This window comes from Podarcis gaigeae (assembly GCF_964106915.1).
Source record: "Podarcis gaigeae genome assembly, chromosome: 12".
NCBI lineage: Eukaryota > Metazoa > Chordata > Lepidosauria > Squamata > Lacertidae > Podarcis > Podarcis gaigeae.
The window spans coordinates 35,174,675-35,193,118 of record NC_139688.1 but is presented as its reverse complement, the minus strand read 5'-3'; the positions used below and the strand labels follow the sequence as shown (position 1 = coordinate 35,193,118).

The 18,444-nt window shown below is 41.9% G+C and overlaps 1 protein-coding gene across 3 annotated transcripts in view; it reads left to right on the top strand.

Moving 5' to 3' along the window:
• Nucleotides 1-18,444, top strand: part of RAPGEF5 (Rap guanine nucleotide exchange factor 5) — a 134,097-nt gene that overhangs the window by 55,445 nt on the left and 60,208 nt on the right. For all 3 annotated transcript variants that reach the window (XR_014556737.1, XM_083705266.1, XM_083705267.1), the window contains exons 10-11: nucleotides 13,653-13,771; nucleotides 14,136-14,224. Coding sequence is in view for 2 of the 3 variants with exons in the window: in XM_083705266.1 (XP_083561392.1) it covers nucleotides 13,653-13,771; nucleotides 14,136-14,224 (208 nt within the window). In the remaining variant the exon portion in view is untranslated. The remainder of the gene's footprint in view (nucleotides 1-13,652; nucleotides 13,772-14,135; nucleotides 14,225-18,444) is intronic.

The window sequence follows — 18,444 nt, the reverse complement described above, 5'->3', positions numbered from 1 at the left end:
TCTTCTAAACACAAGCATTTAAACTCCTTAGTGTTAAGTTGTGGGTGAACATATCAGACGACACAGCGATTCTTCAAACAGCTCTGGTTTATTCACAGGCCAGAACAGAACAGAACTGAAGGGTTCAGCCAGCCTGCTTATATAGAGCTCCACTACAACACAACTGTAACACTTTCTGTAACTATCCAATCACTGAATGTCACTTTCAATCCCTTATTTGCATATGTGGACCTGAGTGAAAACTATCTACAGTATCCCCCTGCTAGCCCAGGGTGAGAACTTCAGTACATAACACTTAGGGTGTGCAGTTTATTTTTTAAAAGATTATCGTGTTTGAACTAAGGATTTGGAGCTTGAGCTAAGTTCTAAACAAGCAAAGGCAAATACAGTGGTACCTTGGTTCTCTTAATCTGTTCCGGAAGTCCGTTAGAAAACCAAGGCGCAGCTTCCAATTGGCTGCAGGAGCTTCCTGCACTCAAGCGGAAGCCCATTGGAAATTCGGCTTTCAAAAAGCATTCAAAAACTGGAACACTTACTTCCAGGTTTTTGGCGTCTGGGAACCGATTAGTTCATCAACTAAGCTGTTCGAGAACCAAGGTACCACTGTAATCTAAAATACTCTTTCCCTGGAAAATTCTTCTGATTCACTTGTTGCTTATTACCTATGCCCCTCCTGCTATTTCTGGAAGATATGAAGCAGGATGTGTGTGGATTTTGCAATGGATGTGATCTCTGAACACACCATGGAAGGTTTTTGGTGAGATCCGCTTCATATGTCATAAAAGAGCAGTGTAAGCAGTGTGTACTTTCCCCCCTACTTTTATCATAATTTCAAACCAACTCGAAGGCTTTGTGCATGGGAGTGGGCGATACTTGTATTTGTGTTTAAGTATTTGGAGATTGAGGAGCTGTGCCACTATCTGATGCTTCCGGTTGCTGCTGTTGTCATCACTTTTGCTCATTCCAGCCATATTTGGCATTTTGACATAGGCTTATGTAGATGTAAACATGCCTACAGGTTGGGGAGTGGGGGGTGACAGCTGTTTTTTATGCTTTGACACACTGTATTTTAAAACCCCACACATAGCTGACTCTTTTCACTCTAGGACCACAGATATTTGATCAACCCAGAAATGTGAAATCCCTTCTGACCTACGTTGGGCATAAGATTACAGTGGTACCTCGGGTTACAGACACTTCAGGTTACAAACGCTTCAGGTTACAGACTCCACTAACCCAGAAATAGTACCTCGGGTTAAGAACTTTGCTTCAGGAAGAGAACAGAAATCACACGGCAGAGGCGCGGTGGCAGCGGGAGGCCCTATTAGCTAAAGTGGTACCTCAGGTTAAGAACAGTTTCAGGTTAAGAATGGACCTCCAGAACGAATTAAGCTCTTAACCCGAGGTACCACTGTACTTCAATATTTTAATTTTACATATTTCCTGGTCTGCCATGATGGCTATCTGCAAGCTGTTCTAAAAAGTTTTTTTCCTGAGATGCACAAAATAATGGGGAAAAGTTTTCTTTCACTGATATATTTTGAAGAATTAAAAGAACCTTGGGTGTGTGTGTGTGTGTGTGTGTGTGGAAATGGATGGTTACTAGTATGTGCTTTGCATTGTTCAACACAAGAGAATTCTTGGAGATTGCAGGACAAAACAAAACATGCCAGTGTTTACTTAAGATGCTTTGCATTTCATGGCAGCTACCATGTGACTTAGTTGTTACCATGGTAGCTATGCATTTTTCATTCCCTAACTTCCATAAATGCTCAGATTGCCCTTGTTGGGATAACTTATTCCCTTCTTGAAGTTGTATACCACTGTGCAGAATAATGATAATGAAAGCAATGCCTGGAAAGAGAGAGAGAGAGAGAGAGAGAGAGAGAGAGAGAGAGAGAGAGAGAGAAATGTGCTCTGTTTTAAACTGATAGAACTATGGATGATATATAAAGCAATTTCAGTTATTTTAGTCAGAACAATTATTCTAGTTTTAAGCTCCCCTGCTCTTTTTAATGAAATAAAACAACGAACAAATTATTATTAGAGGCAACAGTAGTAAAGGTAAGATAGCAATGTACCATTACTATATTATTAGTGGTCCAGCCCTCAATAAATGGCATATGAAGAATGTGTTATGCACAACCCCCACTGACGTGGGTGGATTTTTAATTGGCATTTGTATCTAGTTCGATAGGAAGGATAGCAAAGCTTCTGGAACGAAAAGAGCAGGCAAAGTGTGAGTATTCTGTGTAAAGATTTATTTAGCATCACTATACTGATGAAATATATCTTAGTATTACAGCGCAATGAAGTTTTTTATTCTATCTTTTTTAAGCTTTAGTTACACAGGAAATGCCAAATCCTCATAACTAGAGAGAAACCGATAAAATATTTGGAATTGTACTATCCCGGAACTGACGTAAAAAATACTGCACTACATAATTTCTCTCGCAGAGGAATGGCAGAAACGCCAGATAGTAACGGGTGGTGTGTATGTGTGTTTTAAGGAATAATGCAATGCATTTTTATTTTTGCTCTGTTTCATAGAGCTACTGCGGTGGTCTAAAATAAGCAGTGTGCCTCAAAATGGCAGGAGCACTTGATAAATCCTGGATAAGATGTTCCTTTCCCCCCACTGTGTGGATGTTTCTGTGTGATGTATAATATTGTTAATTTTCAAGCAATGAAATATTCTTCACTCAGCCTTAAAAGGAGAAAAAGCACCTTTTTATCTCCCTTGGTGCCTTCAAATACAAAAGAGATTGAGCCCTCATTGATATGCCAAATCACACAGGGACATGATTGAGCATTTTTTTAAAAAAAAAACCGATTAAGAAATGATGAAATGCTCCTACAAGGAGAGTGGGGCAGGGTGTTAATTCCCTTCTGGCTTCCTGCTTAGGATATACCCTGTGACAGTACAAACAGAGCTTCAGCTGCAGCAGCTTAAAGGAGTAGCCCTTGGGGTGTAGGTAGAAGGGTCCAGCTGTACGCCGCTGACTTCTCAAATCCCAGTCCCTTGCCGAAAACCGACATGTGTAATTGTAGCAGATCAAGGTCCATAAGGGGAAGTGGTCTTTGACAGGCACAGTGGTTTCAGGTGGTCCTTCTGCTCTGTTACCTCCTAATAAGTCATAGGGTAAAGGTAAAAGGACCCCTGACCATTAGGTCCAGTCGTGACCAACTCTGGGGTTGTGACGCTCATCTCGCTTTATTGGCTGAGGGAGCCGGCGTACAGCTTCCGGGTCATGTGACTAAGCCGCTTCTGGCAAACCAGAGCAGCGCACGGAAACGCCGTTTACCTTCCCGCCGGAGCGGTACCTATTTATCTACTTGCACTTTGAAGTGCTTTCGAACTGCTAGGTTGGCAGGAGCAGGGACCGAGCAATGGGCGCTCACCCCGTTGCGGGGATTCGAACCGCCGACCTTCTGATCGGCAAGTCCTAGGCTCTGTGGTTTAACCCACAGTGCCACCCACATCCCTCAATAGGTCATAGGAATGCCTTTATAACAAGTGGGTCCATCTAGCTCAGTTTTGTCTGTGCTGCTTAGCAGTGACTCTCTGAGGTTCCAGGCAGTGGACACCCCCAGTTTTAGCTGGAGAATCTGAGGACTGAGCATGGGAATCTTCTGTATGCCGAGCAGATCCTCTGTCATTGAGCCATGACCCTAAACCTGCCTTTCCTCACCAACATCTCTCAAAAAGGTACCTTAAACTGGCCCGCTTGCACTGGGTTGGGATATTGCCTTGGCTGTAGATAGAAAAGCAGCACCATGGATCCTGCTGCCGTAATGTGACCTTCCTGCCTGTGGCTAATACTAGCTGTGAGAGAGCGTGAGACAGAGTGAGTGATTTTCATCCATACTGTCGCAGGGAAGGAAAGAGTTATACCCTCCTGCCTATGCACCATGTTCCTAATCCATCCTTCTCCCTGTGCCAAGTTAACATGGTAAAACAGTAAAATAAAGAAAATTCACAGAACTTTTCAGTGATACGCTACAGTAGTTTGGCACTTAAGAGTATTAGAGAAACAGAACACCATTTTCCTGGGTCTAGGAGCCTAGATATTATTTCTGCTCCAGTCACAGTACAAGGTTTGAAAGTCTCTAGTACTTGAGCTTATCTGCTCATACCTGGTACACTCTTGACTGGAGAGAAAATAAATCAAGAAGCCAGAGTAAAAATCAAAGTATGCATCTCTATCCTTTGAAAACCATAATAGTTTTTAAATGCCATGTAAAGATGTCATAGTATTTTTGAAAAGGTTTCCAAACCCCCTAAGGTATTGCTGGATAGTAAGGATGCTTCCTTCAGCTGGGTATTGCTGATGTTTTCGTTCTTTATTTACTCAAGAAATAAGCAGGAGGTTCAGAGAGCAGTGCAGGCCTGATTTTTCTCCTTTATTTATTCAATGAATAAAACCGGAGGTTCAAAGAGCAGGGCAGGTCTGTACATATTCCTTGCTTCCTGCTCAGGGATGTACAGTGCAGCATTACAAATAAAGCCTGAGTTGCAGCAGTTTAAGGGATTGGCCCTTGTGACATAGGTAGAAGGGCTGTTTGAAGGCTCCCTCCACCCCTGGAAGGGGAAGTGGTTCCCACTGAAACCACTGTTAAAATGATGGCGGGGGGAGAGAATGCATCTTAGCAGTGGTTGCCACCTCCCAGAGCAAGGCACGGCTCATTGACTTGATAAGCGGTAAGAATGCCCTTTGCTTCAGCAAAGGAACAATTGGGAGTATGCAATCCAAAGTTTTAAACCAGCTACAGTCATACCTTGGATCCTGAACGCCTTGTGACTCGGACGTTTTGGCTCCCGAACGCCGCAAACCCGGACGTGAGTGTTCCGGTTTGTGAACGTTCTTTGGAACCCGAACGTCCAACATGGCTGCTGCAGCTTCCGATTGGCTGCAGGAGCTTCCTGTGCCTTGGTTGTCGAATGTTTTCGGAAGTTGAATGGCCTTTTGGAACTGATTCCGTTTGACAACCAAGGTACGACTGTATAAAGAATACAGGACCTCAGAAGAGAAACCAACTGAAAGCCAGCATTAAAACAGCAACAGAAAATCAGTTGAAAACCACCAAAAAAAGCAAAACCAGGAAATAACCTTGTGCAAGACCATACAAATATGCCAATGGTATAAGGCATAACAATGCTGATGGTGCCCCCCCCTTTTTAAAGGATTGTATGAGTGGTACAGCAGAGGACTGATTCACCAAAGAATTTAGAATATTCAAATAGTTCGTAAAATAATGCAGACTTAAGATAATCTCTTGCTTATAATATCACATGACCCACCTTGAGTTCTGATGGTGTTTGCAGAAGCACATTTCACACTACATTTCCTGATGCCATTAACATTCTGCCCCATGAATTGTGGGGAGGGAGACTTATTTTCCCAGCAACAAATTATTAGTTTGAATGCTAGGAAGATGGTATATCCTGACAACAGAAGAACTATACTCAACGGACTGCACTTTTATTGAGATACAGACAAGTAATTGGGAAAGGTCCTTGCTATCCACACTGTAACTTGCCTCGAAGTTATTAAAGTAATTGTCTGTTTATATTACGTGAACTGACTTCGAATTTTTGGAAGTATTTTTATAATCTCTAGGAGATATTGTTGTAGTATCTTTTCATTCGGAAGACAATGTCCTGGGGTTGATCTTGGAATTGCTGTGAGCAAGCAAGGATACTTATGCAACAGCATTATTTTCATTTTTAGAATTTATCTTAAGCCTGGGCCAGCTGCTGATGCACTTGTTTGCTAAGCACTTTATTATGAAAAATGAGTCATTGCCCTGCAGACCTATGAAAAGCAAAGTCCAGGTGGTGGGTAATTCTCAAAGGATTAACACGTACCCCATGTGCCTCAGGTGTCACCATAAGTGCAAGTTAGTTTGAAGTTGATGAGACTTCTATTTAAAACTTTTTGGGTCTTGCTGCTTACATAATGCAGTTCCTAGCCATGTGACATTACATTGTGTAACTGTGGGTCTGGATCCCTGGTGGTTTTTGTGCCTCGGGAAGAGCAGTAGAGGTCTGAGGAGACAGACCAGAGGCTGATCTGATCTCCAGACTGAGTGAGAAGAGTGTGGAGCTGAGGCAGGGGAAGTCATACAAAACAGGAATTGTGATGGATTGGTGACGGAGCAACCCCTTTACCAGAAGCACAGTCCTGATCCGGTTTCTCTCCCATCCCCAAATACATAGTAAAGGTAAAGGGACCCCTGACCATTAGGTCCAGTCGTGGCTGAATCTGGGGTTGCAGTGCTCATCTCGCTTTATTGGCCGAGGGAGCCGGCGTACAGCTTCCGGGTCATGTGGCCAGCATGATTAAGCCACTTCTGGCGAACCAGAGCAGCGCACGGAAACGCCATTTACCTTCCCGCCGGAGCGGTTCCTATTTCTCTACTTGCACTTAGCTGTTCCTAAATTGCAGGGGCTGGGGGGGGGGGCTATGAGATTCAGCCTTAGCCAGGTATCTCCCTATGCCTGGTGTAGTTTGGACCTGACTTTCCTTTGATCAGCCTTTATCAAACATTGATAATTACCGTAGGCCACAAGAAGACGTGGAAACGACTCTCCAATAGTCACAGAAAAATAGACACAAAAACTGCTTATTGCCTATCACCTTGAGGGAAAGTGCTCAAGGCACAATTGTTTGTTTATTTTAGAAACATCCCTTAGATGCCCTTCATCGAATGATGGTGTATAAAAGAGAGAAGAAAATGCAATTCACAGAACGTACAAATGCTGTTTAAAATGCAACAACATAAAAATCCTGAAAGAAAAAATGCAGAATCCCCAAAATAATTGGCGATCTTAAAATTGCCTGTGCAAATAGGAAGGTCTTCATCTGTCAACAAAAAAGTTTGTAATGCAGTGTCGGGATTGCTTTATTTACACTTTAGAGTGTTCAGAGCCCTTTGTATGCATTATCTAACTGTATTTTTTACAATGGCCCTGTAAGGTTGAAGTAAGCAAAAAATGTAAATCGGTTTTTGTCTCCATTTTGCTGATGGGAGAGAAAACAAGCGTGAGAGAAAGTGGTCACCTTGTCATAGGAAGGGCCATGAGTTGGATCTCAGGCCCTTAGCCACCCTGCTTTAGTTTTATGACACGTGTATGCGTTTACATATAAAACCAATAAATGGATATAGCTGGAGCAAGTGTGGGAATTTCCGGCCTAGATAAATTGCTGCTAAAAGGATCTTTTCTATTCCTCTTACTTTCACTTTCTTAAGTAAAGCCTCTTTGTATAGTCTTATGTGAAAAGAGGTGAACTTGAGGTTTCTTAAATGTTGTTTTACTTTCAGGTAATTGTTGTCCACTGGTTTGGGAAAATAATTTAAAAAATAATCTGAATTCATCCTCCCTGCCTCTTGGATTTTCCTTGCCCACTTTACCTCAGTTACAACCCCAGATTGAATAGGTACATTGCAGCAGTAGGTAGTGGGAGAAACACTGGATGTATTTTCTTCTTAAATAGTATAGTTTTAGTATACTTGCAAATTAGTATGGAGGGTATCTGCCTCCCCACCCCTTGTTCCATTTGAAAGGATTTTTACTAATTATGTCTTTATAATAAAGTTGCTGCCAAAATGACAGCATCAGCATTATTATTATTATTATTATTATTATTATTATTATTATTTAAAAGAAGTGCTTTGTGCATGCATTATTTCACTTGATCTTGTGTTTAAGAAAATATTGACAGCAGAGCAGTTCTGATTTGTTTCAGATAAAAAGGATTTTCTTGTCTCGGCATATTTTGATAAATGTTGATATTTCATGATGGCTGCATTTTCTAAAGGTAGGATGAGGGCTTTTCACTGTACAGGTGTATGTCTCTGTCACGGAACAGCAATTTCACTTAACCTTAGCATTAAACTTAGCATTTAATGACTTCGGGCAGGATGGGGGAAGGCAGCAACAGAGATGGGGGTGCTTATCGTGCCTCTATGGAGGGTTTTTTCTGTAGTGGAAATGATATTCAGAGTGTAAGCCCCCCCCCAGTGGAATTATGGGTAGTTCCTGTCCATGGCAAGAGAAGACGTTCTTCTAGGACCCTGGGAAGTGCCCATTGCCTCCTTCTCCTTGTGCATGAATAGGTTTGAGGGGTCCTGGGGAAGGGGAGGAGGAGGAGACGAAGAAGACAACGAAGAAGAAGCTGGAGGAGGAGGAGGAGGAGGTTGAGGTCCTGTTCACAGCAAGTAGGGGTATGGCTCTACTCCCCGAAGCCTTGCTCATGAAAGCATTTAATCAGGAGTGCTTTGTGAATGTTCCTACTTGTGACATAACATTTCAGAAGCTGCACTACATGGTTTAGTTTCCTTGGGAGGAAGAGCACTGGAGACTTAGTAGCCTGGTTCAGATACAACTTTCCTAGCCCAGCGACAAACCATATAAATAAGTTGGAATTCTTGTTACTAAATATACCAAGAAAAAAGCAACAAACCATAGCAAGAATATGTAGCAAGAATAAGCAACAAGCCACAGCAGTCTTTTTCATCCCTTTATACACTAGAGTAGACTTTCTGGTTTGCTAAAGTGCTCAAAGGTGTCCTCTGTGATCAAGCCAGGCGTGTGCTTGCACACACGCACACAGGTACGTTTCCTTATGAAACAGATGAACTTCTACTTCAGCGCGTTTCAAAATGGCAAATTCTAAATAGCTGCATTTATTTTAGCAAAATTGGATAGGGAGTTTTGTGCCATCTTAATAGCTGCATTTATAACAGCAAAATAGCATAAAAATGGGTGGGCTTTGTGGCATCTTAAAGAATTTAATTTATTGTGACTTTTTAAGGCTAGAGCCTGCTTCATCTGATGTTAATTTATACTATGCTAATGATGGGAGCGCTGTTTGAAGAGATGCTCTATATAAATTGTCTGCATTCTGTACGCACCTGCCCTTCCACAATTCTTGAATTATTTGCATTCACATTTAAAATTTTGTAGGGTCAAAATAACCAGAAAAGAAATACAGAAAAAAATATGATACCAACTGAGTGAATTTTTTTGTCAACAGCTTTCTCAGATACTTCCCTTTTAGAATTAAGCAAAATGAAGCACCTTAAGATAATGAGTTGTAGCCAACAAAGGTGTTGCATCGGTACAAGGACTTATGTGTGTGCAGCGGGACTTCTCTTCCCGCTCCTCTCCCTGGGTGTTTCCCAAATCTGTTCTGGTAGTTTCCCTGACCCTCCAGCACAGATTTTGTGGGGGGTGCGGTAGAGAGCAGGTGTAGTGGAACTTCTGTTGCACAAGTGGAATTCATTGCACCAACAGGACAACTTCACTGAGTACAACCCAATTTTGTGTTTTTATGTTGTGAACCACCCTGTGATCTTCGGATGAAGGGCAGTGTTCAAATTAAACAAGTAAGTTATGAATTGTTCCATTGATTTAAATGTGTTTGACCTAGATTAGTAAATATCTATTAGTAAATATCTATTGCATGACTTCCTAGTATGGCCTTAATGGTGACACTGTGGGTTTGGATGTCCAGAATGCTTACCTGGACACTTAAGGGGTTCAGAGAACTCCAGACAAAGGAGGCTTCATGTTCTCTATTACCATACAGATACATATATTGCTTGGGTATGTCCCACATTATGTTGCCTGTACTTCAAGGGTGGAGAATATTTTTCAGCTTGAGGGCTGCGTTCCTTTGTAGAAAACCTTCCAGGGACTGCATGCTGGTGGTGAGCAGGGCCAAAGGCAAAAATGGGTGGAATAGTTGATGTGACTTTTTCCCTGGTGCAGTAAGCTGCATTCTAGCCTATTATTCCTACTCATTCTTCTTAGCTTTCATAAACTCTAATATGTTTGCAGAACAGGCTACAAAGACTTCTTACAGATGACTAATTCATGCATATATATCACCTACGTAATACCTTACTTGCATCCAAATGTGCAAACTGTCCATTGGAAACCATTGCATTTTGAAGATTTGACATAGAACTATATGCAGATGTCCTTAAAGAAACTCCCCACCCCCACAATTTTCCAATTGCTACCACAGCGCATAGAGTTGGATGAAAGAGTTTTCAAGCCATTTCCGATACTATGCCTGAATGACAAACCAGAGTGAGAGAGGTTTAATTCCACATGTATGAAGGGAAATGTAAGATCACTAGCATCTGACTTCTGAATATGTTGCCTTTTGAAAGGAGCCCTTAGTGCTACTGGTACCTTCAAAAGCTGCTGGTTTAGTCCCCCCAATGTACCTTTGCCTTATCACTCAAGGTCATGCCCTGGTACCAGCATCAGATTGTGAGAATGTGGAAGAGTAGACAAGCGTTAGATGCATCAGCACTATCTACTTTTGCTGTGTCAGTTTCAGCAGATGCAGCTGTGAAAACAACTTTCCTGCTCTGCATGGCCTTATAATAAAGGTATTGCTTTTGTTAATGGATTTAACTTACAGCCTTTTTAAAAAAAACAAAAAAAAAATTGCTCCGCTGCCTCCTATTACAAAGAGCTCCCTTTTGTATTTTAAAGTCACTGTTCATGATTCAGAAAGTCAGTGTATAGACTTGTGTAGTTTGAATACCTTATTTAGTTAACACAGTCAATTGAAATGGTCCTTTATCTCTCTTTTGTTCTTGCTGGTACTTAAATTGGCAGGGTCAGATTTTCTCTGAAACTGTCCTGCATACTTTTATTTTAACTGGCAAGTGTAAGCAGAATAAGTAGCATGTATCTGCTGTAGTTTATTCTTGAATACGCTTTATGCTCAAGATAACTGAGTCATATATCCAGTTAATCAAAATAGACCTGCACAAGTTAAAACTTGCTTTGTAAAGGGTCCTGGTTAGTTCATTTCATTTAGGGGCATCAGCATTTATACTGGACATGATCCAGCCTAAGTCCCACTTAGTGCTTAACTTTGGCTGACTCATGCACATAACATTCCCATTGACCTGAACATGAACTCTGGCTGAATTGTGGGCCCACTCACAGTGACCCCCGCCCCAGGGAGCAAAGGACTAGACAATGTAAGGTGTACCAAACTGCATAAGACAACATCCCGGGGTTAAAAATTGTCCGCAACTTTTATTGATTACAGTTGTAGGTAGGCTTTGGTTCAGGCATTGGGTATATGTTCATTCTCAGCCTCCAGTTGGGGGGCTAACACTTAAACAGTGTCATGCCTGCTATTATAGGACCTCCTCAAGATGTGGGTCTACCTAGGTGGCCCTCTGAGGCCACTGCCAAAAGCCAGGTGCAGCCAGCCTTCATAGCCTGGCCCTCTAGCCACCTGATTGGCCAATTTAAAACCCAGTGCATGGCGGGCGATTCCGTCCTCCTTTGCCGCCGGCTGGGGGAATTCCCCAACTCCCAGCCACATGATGGGGGAGCCTTTGCTCTGTGGAGCTGAGGCCTGCTGTGAAGTGCCGCAACTGCCGCCCACCCAGAGACTGGGTAAGGGACCATTGTTTATGGTGGCTCTCATGAAGAAAAGTTGATTTTTTTCCCCTGATAAACGGAAGCAAGTGCCAATCACTTATGTGTGCACACAGGAAAACTTGAGAGGGGAGAGTTACTAATATTTTCCTTCTGACAAAATTGTGTCATACCACCTGAGGACCCCAACTATTAGTGGACTTTTGAAAAGACAAAAGGTGGGCGCTGAAGAACCTTTATCTATGCATGTGGTGGTTTGTATCCCAACCAGTATTGACTGTTTGTTTGTTTGTTTGTTCTAATTATTTATTAGAACAAGTCCTTTGTGAGCAAGTCCTCACAAAGTGGTGCATAGAGATAAATAAAACAATAGAGACCTTAGGATTCCTTACTCATTTACTTTGTTTTTATAGATCGGAGAAATAAATGGCATAGAATAAAGTTCCAGTAGTGAAAAAGGAAGTTTTCCATCAATTTAAATGATCTTCATTATTTTACATAGTTTTTGTTTTTTACTGGAGATTCAGTAGCTCATATGTGAGAGGAGTGCTATTGAAAGCCTATTTTTGCAGGTATAGTTCAGTGCCTCTATGAGCATCTGAATACTTTAAAAAAATGAATTGAAATCTGTGTGCTGGGACTTCTTTTTAACGCAATAATTTTTAGGTTATGGTCTACTCTTATCTCATTATTTTATGGCTATGTTATAAATTGTAGGCAACAAAAGCATATACCATGAAATGAAAGTGCAATTATGCTTCAGTATTCCTGCAACATGATGTCTTGCTAATGTCCCCAGGGAATTTTTCAACAAATACCCTATGTTAATTACCTCAGTACCTGTATGTCTGACATGGCAAAAATCTAGTAATTGCAGTGTGTGTGTGTGTGTGTGTGTGTGTGTGTGTGTAAGGGAGAGAGAAATTAGTAGAAAATATATTCCTGAATTTACAGCTCTTTGGGGTAAGACCATTTTTGTGTGTGCAGGTTCCTCCAGCGTCTAACAGAGCGTGATTCTACTATTCATTAGTTTCTGAATTCCTTCATGCCATTAAGATATAATGGAGAAGAAAAAGGTTAACCATCAAATGACATTGCATTGTAATGTTCCCCATCTAACATAAATCTTCTCTTGCAAAGGGCCATTTTAATTTTAGAATGCCAGTTTGATAACTATCCAATGTTTGTATTCTTTCAGGACGTACAAATAATATTCCTGCATATTAAACAGTATCACTGTAAGCCACATTACTGTTAACATTGGACATAATTAAAATATAATTAGACTATGGCTTTTGCTGAGCCTCTTGCTACACTGGGGGGTTTCTCGGAAGCTCTCAGAAGGAACTAATGGGAGCCTTTCATCCATCAATATGTTTCTTTATAGACTATTCAGTCAATACCAAAGCCTTATTAGGAGCTGTATCATCACCCATTTTGTGTATATATGCTATATATATATGCAGCAATAGTCATGCTCAAACCTTCACATTTAGAGGACTTAGGGTGGAAAAAGTCATCAGGGTCATCTGTGAAACCCAGATACAGCTTTGCATAGGATCGTGGTCATCTGTTTGCACATCTTGTCCAAAACCTTTAGAAGTTTTTGTTTCCAAAAGTTAATTATTGAAGTTGTGAAACAATATCATGGGGGGGGGGTGTCTGACTGGCTTCATTGTCTGTCCCAAAGAATGAAAGTAGCTTCATCAGACTGTATATTTTGTTTCTGTAGCAGCTGCACCTTTGTTGAAATGCTGTAAAGTATGTTTTTTATGACTGTAAACTGCCTTGGCAGTTTAATTTTATTTGTTTAGTCGTTGGCCACATCAGTAAAACATAACATGCATTAAGCGGAAATGCACAGTAACAGTGAACAGCAGGCCATTGAAACAAACTGGAAACTGGTAAAGATACTAAAATTCCTTTCTTGTTATTAACCACCCGCTTCATTTATGCGCTTGAATATTGTATTTTGCAGTTAAAGCGTAGACACACACTCTCTGTGCCTTTGGGAAAGGGGAGCTCTGCTAAAATTCTGGTGCATTGTGAATTTTCAGAATGTAAATCAAGGGCAGTGACTGCTGCAAACCGCGGCACTGAGAGAGAGAGAGAGAGGGAGAGAGAAAATGTAGCTCTAATCAGGGCTTCCCCCACCTTCCTTTTGTCAGTCCCTGGAGATTTCACTCATTTCTCTCTCTCTTTGTCATTTGTGCCCCTCTCCAAATTAAAGCTGGATGATGAAGTGACTACTATTCAAGTGAAGGAACTGGACCAAGATGTGCTGGTGCTTAGGAAAGTGTCGTCACATAGCCCAGCCCCCACATCAGGGAGTGCCGAGAGTGATTGGAGGTAAGAGTTTTTTCCTTGGGTGCTCAGACACAGCCGCGCTCACAAGCTGACTGCAGAGCTCCCCTCAGCAGCCAGATGAACTCGGTTGCTGGCAGCAGAACTGAAGGGGAAAGGCAGAGCAGTATGTAGGGGGAATACCTTTGTTGTTTTTGCCCTGCAGTATGGGAAGTTCCAGGCTGAGGATCTTTGACCCGCACATAGAGAGGAAGGATTCTGCTCTGTCTCTAGGCAGGGAGCTGCCTCTGCCCACGTTTGATGTGCCTTATTTTAAATACATTGATGAGGAGGATGAGGAGGATGAATGGAGCAGCCGCTCGCAGTCCTCAACAGAGGATGACTCTGTGGACTCTCTGCTTTCTGACAGATACGTGGTGGTATCCGGGACACCAGAAAAGATTTTGGAGCACCTCCTGAACGACTTGCACCTGGAAGAAGTGCAGGACAAAGAAACAGGTAAACTGCAACCGTGAACTGTCTGCTGAAAAGCAGCTGTCTGCACCCTCTGATGCTGCTGGCACACATAGTTCATCAGCCATGTGCAAGTATTCAGTATGATGTTTCCCTGCCAGCGTTTTCACTTCAAGTGATTATAATTTACAGTACGTAAGATGTTACTGTTTCATGTGCATTGTGTTCAAATTTATATTTGATCATTTTAGCTAGTGTGTCATCAGGTTTGGGCAAAAGGAGATCAAACCTGGGAAAGAAAAGTTACTTTTAAGAAATGATTGCCCCCTCCCCTTTATCCTTTTCAGTAGCTCATTTGCATCTTGATATATAAAATGCAAGGAACTGAAAGAAGGGTGTGTGTTATGCAGGAGGTGACACGCATGAGGTAGTAAACTGAGGTTTATAGCTGCTAGGCAGATACGTCCACAGTTATTTTTGTAATGTACTCAGCAGCTACTTGTTTAATACCAACTTCTTTGAATTAATAGCTTACCTATTGCACCCATAGCAATGCTGTCATGTACAAAATGCAATACTAATTACTCTTCTCCTGTACCATGAATCTATGCAAACCGAAGCTATTGCTATATTGATCAGGTGTCTTTATTGTGCATTTTGTGTTTCAGTACGTTTTCTTATAAATTCAGATGTTTACCATCCTTGTAGTGCTTTGACAGAGCATTCTGAGGTGTCTTGTAGACTTCGCTTCATGACACGATATGCAGCAATGTCACCTGCTGTAGTACTTATCTGTCTTTAACCAGGAATTGTAATTTTGTTCCAGCCTGAAGCAATTATTATATTGATCAGACTGCTTGACGTGCAGGTTATTTTTCAGCTTGATCTCCCGACTTTAATGCACACTTTGGTGTCACTGAAGCTCCTTTGGTAGTTTATCAGGATCACCTGCAATTTATTCACAGTTTTAATTAAAGCAGCCTGGTGGTTATCCTTCAGAGTTTTCAATATGATTGCAGAAGGACTGTGAAACGTAGTAGGCTGGAAATGGAGTTGGTCCCAGGGTTTGCTTTTTCTTATTGTTCTCAATGGAGCTTCAGTGCACATTCTTAGCGCTCTTTTCCAAATGAGATTACTAAAAATAAACACATTTACAAGGATTAAAAGGATTAAAGCATAAATAACATCTGTGAATTCCTACAGCACTCTTGAGCCAGGTTCTCTGTCCACAAATCAGTGGAATATTGTCAGGCATGAAGCATTTGTGCTTAACTGCACAATGTGGTTTTACTACAGAATAAACCAAAAGAAAAACCAAGTGTGTGATTTATTGTGCTGTCCATTGAGCTGCTTCTCTGTGGCCAGAGATTAATATTTTGTGCAGAGAAAGCACCGCTGTCTGATTGCTGTGCTTCCTCAGGTATAATCATAATAATGTTGTTTGTAATTTTACTGGTGCCAAATCATAGGCTATATAATAGAGGTGGTTCATGCCAGAATGCTCTTGGCTAGGTTGCATAGATCCCATGGGGCAAGGGGAATCCCTTCTGGTTCCTTGTGCATTTTGGTTCGGAGCAATTGGTTAACCTCTTCCCGTAGATTGCTGTCAGCTTTATTCATACATCTTTGGACTCCTCCTGAACGAGGATAGACTCCCTGGGAATGTAGTGCATTATTGTTAGATGCTTTTAGTTTCTAAAAAGAGTGCCCCCCCGATAACATTTAACTGTTCAACAGCTCATTGTTACGTTCCATTTCCACCTCCTCGTTTCTCAAACTTAAACCCAGCTGCTCATTAACATTTTATTGTTCTATAGGTGAAAAATGGCCATTTGAGGACGGCTGGCTGAGATGATAATATATTTTGTGGTTGGCTGATTCCCCTCCACATCCTTCCACCCTTATCACACCCCTTGAAAGCTGATGCTGTCAGTCATGTCCATGTAGCAGGGTGCGTTTCTAAGTACAATAAATGAACTATAAATGATTTTTTAAAAAAAATCTGTTAAGCTGAAAGAAGTGGCTCAATAAATTGATTTGAGATATATTTTCCGATATTACATTGTGGATGTAGGCAAATCAACTAGGCATATGAACAACTGCAGGGCGCACATTCTGGTAGCAAAGCAGCATCTCTCATCAGCTGTTCACTGCAGTCCCTTTTGCTGCTTGATGTTGAGGATCGATTCCATAAAGCTTCTCAGTAAATATAGGTCCCTTCCAAAGTCCTGTGCAGGACTTGACTTAATCAGGATTCCCCTGGTTTAGTCCGGCTGATAGATCTAAATAGTTACCTGATGGACTGGAGGCAACCTCTGGCTGGACGTTTTGGACCCTTCTGTGCTTGCCCTCAACCAGTTCAGTATTGACTGTTGCTACCCCCCAGCTTCTTCTGAACTGCCAGCCTTGTGCCTGTTCCTGTGCTCACGTTTTGCTTGTGCTGCAAGGTTGGATTGGGTAGGGCACCAGATCACTGATCCTGTAGAACAGTTTCTCTCCTAACAGTCCCTCTGAGCCCACTGCAATCCATGAGCTTTTCTAGCTGTTGTCTGAATCTGGCTGGTGGCCAGGCAATATTCTGGCAACATTCCAATTCATTCTCTCATTATCCTCCTCCACCTTGAAGTTCGCCATGATTGGCTTAAAGTGAGCGTGCTCAAAACCAGCACATGCTATTTCAAAACTAGCATATGCTGTTTTCAGTAAGCCGAAGCCAGAGCTGCGCTACTTGTTGGCCTTAGTGAGAACTTTTGGCCGTTTGTGCACAAGCAAACATTTGCTTTTATGCACATCTACAAAGTTTCATTTCATCTCTGAATCTGTGCATCCTTATGGTCATGTCCAGACACTTTGTGGCACATTCTTAAATGAGATACATATGAAACTGTCATATATTGAATCTAACAATTGGCCTGTATGGACCAATATCAGCTACTTAGACTGGCAGTGGCTCTCCAGCGTTTTGGGCAAAAGCTATTATTCCCAGCCTGGCACGTGACATTTGTAGTTAAATCTCAGGGGTTGAGTCTGGTGCTTTCTGCAGCCGAAGCTTGTGCTCTGCCGTTGAACCATGACCCTCTCTCCAGGATGTGGATATATAGGAGTAAACAAAACATATGCAGAAGCTGCTGTAGATGTTAAGAAACAAATGGCAAAAGCCAAAAAATAAAAGGGAGCAGAGTGCCCCAGGGCTCTGCCCTGTGTCCTGTGCAGTTTAACATTTTTATAAATGACTTGGATGAGGATGTAGAGGGGATGTTTATCAAATCTTCAGTGGACAAGAAACTGGGAAATATAGCTAGCATTGTAGGAGACAGAATCAAGATTCAAAATGATATTGACAGGCTGCAATGCTAGGCAAAAATGAGCAAGATGAAATTTCTCAGGGGTAAAGTAAAGTCTTGTGTTTTAAGTGTGTGTGTACGTGCGCGCGCGCGCACACACACACCCAGTCCAGGTCCAGGATGTGGGAGACCTGGCTTTGGAGCAGTAAATTGGTCTTAGCTGTACATGAGCCAGCATTGTGATGTTGCTGATTTAAAAGGCTAATGCAATCTAGCATTAACAGAAGCATAGGGTCCAGATCACGAAGTAATACTTCTCTTCTGTTCAGCATTGCATCTTGAATATTGTGTCCATTTCTGCAAAACACATTTTAAGGAGGACATTGACAAACTGGAGTAGAACCATAGAATTGCAGAGTTGGAATGTACCCCGAGGGTCATCAAGTCCAAACCCATTGCAATGCAGGAATCTTCTTTGTATGTGCAGAGAAGGGTGACCAGGATGGTGAGGAGATCTGGAAACCCAATTCCCATGACTAATATTTGCTTGTTTTGCCCTGGATAGGCAAATTCTAGGGGGGGGGGGGGGATGGGACAGGATAGGGCTCTTCAAATATCTGAAGGTCTCTTTTACTGAAGATTGAGCAGACTTGTTCTCCATTGCGCCAGAGAGCACAATTTGTACCAACGGGTGGAAATTGCAAGGAAACAGATTTCAACGGAACGTTAGGAGAAACATCTTAATAGTAAGCAGACATTTCACAGTAATACAGACTGCCTTGGGAGGTGTTGGGCTCTTGTTTGCTGCAGATATTGTAAGCAGAGGCTAGACAGCCATCTGTCAGGGATGCTGCATTGAGCAAAGTTTGGACCAGATGACCTCCAAGGTTCCTTCCAGCAATATCTATGATACCTTCATAGGAGGATCCCTCTCAGTCTCTCCTCCATACCAATGTGCAGTGTCTGACAAAGCACTTAAAG